At 53.3% G+C, this 6,311-nt stretch overlaps 1 protein-coding gene across 1 annotated transcript in view; it reads left to right on the top strand.

Moving 5' to 3' along the window:
- The first annotated feature begins 890 nt into the window (after window positions 1-890).
- Window positions 891-6,311, top strand: part of jak2b (Janus kinase 2b) — a 14,436-nt gene continuing 9,015 nt past the window's right edge. Inside the window, 4 exon segments of the mRNA XM_019876185.1 lie at window positions 891-1,353; window positions 3,195-3,419; window positions 3,652-3,775; window positions 3,845-3,977. Coding sequence (XP_019731744.1) covers window positions 3,209-3,419; window positions 3,652-3,775; window positions 3,845-3,977 — 468 coding nt within the window. The 5' untranslated portion in view covers window positions 891-1,353; window positions 3,195-3,208.

Raw genomic sequence — 6,311 nt, 5'->3', positions numbered from 1 at the left:
CCCCCCCCCCAAAAAAAAAAGCCAGGTGCTCTAACTTGTGTACCTGTACATTATAGCTTTAATTCCCTCCCAGTCAAATTAGAAACAAGAAAGAATCCACCGTATTGCGTATCCTTCGTGCAACGCCTGCCTCGTTAATAAGCATACTTACTTTTATTTTGAATGTGTACGATCACAAAATAATACTTCCGTTTGACTTCTGGTCAGCGCACTACTTCTGGTGTGTCACAAGAACACGCCGCGTTTACACCGCCACCTAGAGGCCTGGATGCTTCGTGAAAGAGCCCAATTCGACATGGTACGACTGATGAAGTTGTTTTTGATATTGTTGCACAAATGGTTGATGGTTGAAACTCGGTCGTCCATGTACCGAGGAACCCTATCAACTCATTTTCAATAAGATGCAATTAATTGGGCCTTTGCATTGAAGTGTTTTTTATACGTATACGTGGATATGATGAGACAACGTGATGGACTTTAGTCGTTTACTTGAGCGCTGATATTTTTGTGACCCTTTTTTTTTGGACGTGGGATGGATGGATAAAATAGTGCAAGAATAAAACCCCACAAAACAAAAGTAAGTAAAGTAAATGGGTGGGGAGAGCCCCAAGATAGCGAAGTAGGACGTTGTGTTGTCGTTGATCTTCTTGTCAGCCAACCTAACTGAGTCGACGCGCCCGGAGCACAATGGAGGCGGGGGAACGCCGCGGTCCAAGGCGATGATGGGATTTCCGTCGCCAGCGAACGCGACACGTCGGAGGGAGAGGCCGCTTGTTGACATGAGCCCCTGAGCGGCTTTCAAGCTAGCTCGTCCGCATCTTAGTTAGCGCCGCAGCGCGACAAGTTGTCGGGAGACAGACAGCCCGACGGACGGCCGCGATCTAGTGAGAGAACCGGTGTCGGTGTCGGTGTCGGTCTGCGCGTGGCTGTGCGTTGCTGCCGTCTAGGCCACGAGATCTTGGCTTAGCTTGCGAGTTATGTTGACGAGATAAGATCGACGGGATAAAGTTGCTCTTCGGGGCGGGGGAGCGGCAAGAGCAGCAGCAGCAGCAGCAGCAGCAGCAGCAGCAGCAGCAGGAGGAGGGAAGCGACATGGGGAACTGGCCGTGTTGGGTTTGCCAAAAGCGGCGAGTTTAGAATCAACGCGGGGCTGGGGGCGGGGGCGATGTAGTGAGGAAGCGGACACTGCCTGGAGCGTATCCACCGGAGGACCTCTTCATTTGAAATCACGTTTCCGGAGAAAAGTGGGAGCTGTCAAAGTCGAGTCAGGGAGGGAGGGAGGAAGGGGCGGGGGGCGTTAAGCTAGCAGCGAGCTAGCTGGCTCGCCGCACCGCTGGCTGCTAATCTCTCCAAGTAAGTGGTTGACCTCTCACCACAAATCACCTCCACTTCTACTCCTTCAACGCCATATAAGCTGCGAAATTTCAGCTGTCAAAAAAAGGCGATTTCGCTGTGACGCCACCTAGCACCGACGACCACGCCGACGCGTGCTTGCTTAGCGTAAAGGTGACCTGCCTCGGCTTCATTTGTCCTGTTTCTTACGTTTTAAGGTCCACACTGGGTCACGTTGACAGTTGCGTTTTGAAGCTAGTGTTTGGCACGCCTGCCTGCCTCACGCTCACACGGCTTCCTCCCATCCCTCCGTGATCTGCTCCGCTTCTCCTCAAGAGGGTGGCGGGCGTGCCGGAGCCTATCCCGGCTGTCTTCGGGACACCCTAAACCGGTCGCCAGCCCATCGCAGGGCACGCACGCATGCACAACCAACCGTTCGCGCTCACACCTCGGGACAATTCGAGCTTTCCGTTAACCTGCCATGCATGTTTTTTGGGAATATGGGAGGAAAGCGGAGTACCCGCAGAAAACCCACACAGGCACGGGGGAGAACATGCAAACTACATACAGGAAGGCCATACTTGTGTGTGTACACACACACAGTCTACTTCCATATGTACATACACATGGTGCACGTGTGCGCACTTTGAACGATTGCAAAGTTGGTGCTAATTGGAATTCATTTACTTTTCAAAGTGCAAAAGAAGTCCCAAACGCGGTTGTCGCGTATTGCTGTGTCATTTTGCAAACGGAGACGCGTCCCGATGCAGGCACACATCGCCAAGCGATTCTCCGGAATCACTTTGAACGGCCGCTCAGAACGAATGTCTTTGTTGCAAAGTTTGATGCTCCGGAGGACAAACGGGACTGAAAATGCATCTTCGGGGTGTCTACGAAGCCGCGTCCCATTTGGAAAGCGAGCCAAGGATGCGGCCGTTTCTTGGGGAGGGCTGAAATGATGCGACGCGGCGCCGTTTGTTTTGGGTGTTTTTTGCCGCCGTCGGCAAAATGGATTTCCTGCGAGTAAAAGATTGCGCTAGTTGCTTCGAGCAAGAGTCGAAAGGCGCGCCGAACGTCCGCGTGGGTCTCCGGCGAGCCTTATGGTGCCGAGGCGCAGTTTGACGCGGGAAGGATTTCACGGCGTATGTCTCTGAAATGCCAACTGAGGATGAGAAGCACGCTCGCCGGAAGCGACTTTCCGCTCGGGCTGTTCTTTCCGAAGACTTCTGTGGTCGTTGGCGTCGTTTGCCAGTCCAAATGTTCCGCCTCCATTTGACCCGCATCTTCACACTTGTTTTGAATGTTGCCTTGTTCCTCTTTTCTTTTCCGCAAAATGAAGTCAACGTTGCCTTCTTACTCTTTTTTTTTTTTTTTTTCTTGTGAAGGCAAGCGCAGCGAACTTTTTGTACGTATTTGACCAATCGGAGGCCGTCAAATTCTGCAATGATTTCACAACTCCTGTGATGAAAGATGATCACCCTTTCCAAGATCAATATTTAGAGGCGATACTCTCGCAGGGATCACAAATCAATTTCTCCCCATTTTTTAACCTCCCCCAAGGCTGCTCTGTAACGTGTTTGGCTAGTTGCGCACAGTTCCATAAAGCGTGCTACTTTATTGACGGCGGTGATTTGGAACAACGTTCAGGATGAGCCAACGTTTGGTGTTGTTGAGCTGAAGGTCTCGTGCGGAAATTCTCTCCTTGAACTTTTTTTCAGTGGACCTGGTTGAGGAGCGGCCCTCGGCGCCATGAGCGGACCCACAAAACCGTCCGAAGAAGCCGAAGCCGGGAATCGAGTTCTTTCCCCAATTCAATCTCTTTTTTTCTTTGTTTGTTTGTTTGCCAATCGCACCGACCGAAGGTGGCACGTTGCCGATGGCCTCTCGGCAAGCCGCGGACGCGCGTCCCGCCGCGCACCAACGCAACGGGAGCGCCCGTCGGGAGTGTCCGGGCAGGAACCGGGCCGCCGTTCTCAGGCTTCACTTGTATCACAGCGTCCGGGGAGAGCCCGAGCGCGAGTTCCTGGCCTACCCGGCCGGCCGTTACGTGGCCGAGGAGCTGTGCGTCGACGCCGCCAAAGCGTGCGGTGAGTACCGACGCCGAAGCGGCGCGGCGTATTGCACGCGTATCTCCCCGAGGGCCGAACGGCGGATCGCGTTCGAAGCGCCGGCGCCACGTAGCGGAACGCGGGCCGCGTATTTGGGAAAAGAAGCGCGTTGAATTGAAAGTCGGGGTGCGCGAACTGTGGCGCCGAAGCGAGGCCAAAGACGGTCGGGCCGGGGGAGGCGGGCCTTGACGGGGTGCTTGTGCGGCCGCAGGTATCTCGCCGCTCTACTTCAGCCTCTTCGGCCTGTTCAGGGAGCGAGACCGCCTGTGGTTGTCGCCCAGCCACCTTTTCCAGCTGGACCGCTCGGCCTCCGAAGACGTGTTCTTCCGAATCAGGTAGCCGGCCGCGACGGCGCTCGCCGGCGGGTTCCGAGCGGGCCCCCGTCTCACGTCCCCCGCTTGCAGGTACTACTACCCCGGCTGGTACGGCGCCGGCGCGTCCCGGGCTTATCGCTACGGCGCGGCCAAGGGCTCGGAAAGCCCCGTGCTGGATGATGACGTCATGTCGTACCTCTTTTATCAGGTGAGTGCGCTCGGCCTCTTCCGCCTCGCCGTTTGCACGTTGCCTGTTGCCTGGGGGGGCAACGAGCGGACGAGTCATCCGATGGTGTCGTCGTCTTTGGCCTGTCTGTGGCATTTTGCATTGCAATTAAGCTTGTGGCCATTTGAAAAGATTTTTTTGTGTGTGTGTGTGTGTGTGTGTGTGTGTGTGTGTGTGTGTGTGTGTGTGTGTGTGTTTAAATCACATTGTGTCACGTCATGTAGTTGTAAATGCAATAAAAATAATAACATTGTCATACTATGGAGGTGTACATGGTATTTGTACAAGATTATGACAATGAATTGTAGTCATACCATTTAGATCCTTCATAGCTTGAGTTCCAACTTAAGGCTCTGAATTTTTTATTTCTATGCACCTTTGTTGTATTCCTTTTTTTTCTACCTCTGAGTGAATGGGAATCCTGTAGTGCTTTCTAAAAACTTTCTGCAGCTTACCAGACGTCTTCCCCATGGCTGTGATATATGAGAATGCTTGACGCAAATTCCACTTAACTCTTGTTTCCTTGATGTCAAATGTTGTATGATGACAGAGAAACCCTGTTGCGAATTTTTCTCAAAAATATCAGCGAACTCCCATCCTGAATAATTTGCTATGAAATGTACTCAGCCTTTTTATCAAAATGCACTTCCCGAAACCCGCCAAAAGTGTGGTTTTACCAATCGCTCACATATTCTCCCACATCTCATTCGCACAGTGTTCTCCCCTCGCCTTCATTTGCATCATCCTCCATTCGCCTGATGAATGGTTGTCCCAAACACACATTTACAGGAAGCCAAATGCGTCAGCCAAATTCTGAACAGACAAGCAATGAGCAGATGGTCCCCACCCTGCCATGCTCCCCCATTCAAAGCCCCTGTCATCACAGTCAAAGGTAACAATAAAAGGTCTGTGGACACATACTTTAGTGTTGGCACCCTGAAACAAGCTCAGTCAACTAGCTTCTACAGTGTTTCAGCAATACTCTTCAGCAATGCTTGGTCCTATTCATCAATACAATTCTTTTTTTTTTTTACTCCAAATTGTTCACATGTAATTATGGTCTAACATGACAAGGATAGCATTAAAACGGAAAAGCTTTTTTTTTCTCTTTTTTTTAAATACAGACTACAGGTAACTGAAAATAACCTAATGTGCATCCCCGACAAGAAATTTGTGATGAAACATGATGCTCATTGCTGTCAGCTACTAACTTCTCAGGATTTAACCGAAAGTTTGCAATGCTCTAATTCCACCCTTCTGGGATGGTGATGGCTCGGTTCTTCGTTTGGGAGTGTGGCTGGGGGTTTCTGTGTCTCAATAAATATGCATTAGTCTATTCTGCCCACAGGCTCATGTGGCTCATGTTTGCAGCCAATCTCGAGCTCATAACTCTTCCTGAATTTACTAATTGAATTCCACGCTGATGCCAGAATTCCAGGGGATTGCACTCTCTTTCCTCTAACGTGCTGGCCTTTGAGATGGCCACACTAATCCACCAGGGGAAAAGGGGGGAGTAGATGTGCTGCTCGACTATGATAGTCCACGGCCCCGTCTCGTAAGTCCGCCCGTGACGCCGAGCCGCCCGTCGCCGCTCGCCGGCGACGCTGACGGGCCCGCCCGCGTCTCTCCCGGCAGGACGGAGTTTGCCGTCAAGCGACTGCAGCGATGCGCCGACGAGCCCGGCTCGTACCTTTTAAGGTGCAGCCCGAAGGACTTCGACAAGTACTTTCTGACTTTCCCCGTGGAGGGACGCCAAGCACCGAGCGTCGCCCGTCGCCGCTCGCCGGCGACGCTGACGGGCCCGCCCGCGTCTCTCCCGGCAGGACGGAGTTTGCCGTCAAGCGACTGCAGCGATGCGCCGACGAGCCCGGCTCGTACCTTTTAAGGTGCAGCCCGAAGGACTTCGACAAGTACTTTCTGACTTTCCCCGTGGAGGTACGCCAAGCACCGAGCGTCTGAAAATCTCGTCCCGTGCCGTCGAGGCACGAATCGCGCGTTCGGACCTCAAACGCCCCCCCCCCCGTGAAAAGCCGCGCTCTGGCGCGTCAGCCGTCACCTCCCCAACGTAGATCCGCGCAGATGGTTCTTGATGGTCTTTCCCCGTGGAGGTACGCCAAGCACCGAGCGTCTCAAAATCTCGTCCCGTGCCGTTGAGGCACGAAGCGCGCGTTCGGACCTCAAACGCCCCCCCCCGGTGAAAAGCCGCGCTCTGGCGCGTCAGCTGTCACCTCCCCAACGTAGATCCGCGCAGATGGTTCTTGATGGTGGAACACCACCGACTGTCATTTGAAGCCGCGGCGGCCAAACGTGACTCGCCTCGCGACGCGCGGG

Source organism: Hippocampus comes, unplaced genomic scaffold (genome assembly GCF_001891065.2).
Source record: "Hippocampus comes isolate QL1 unplaced genomic scaffold, H_comes_QL1_v1.1 scaffold102, whole genome shotgun sequence".
In the NCBI taxonomy this organism is placed as follows: Eukaryota; Metazoa; Chordata; class Actinopteri; order Syngnathiformes; family Syngnathidae; genus Hippocampus; species Hippocampus comes.
The sequence above is the reverse complement of the archived record's forward strand: the minus strand, read 5'-3'. Positions and strand labels throughout refer to the sequence as shown.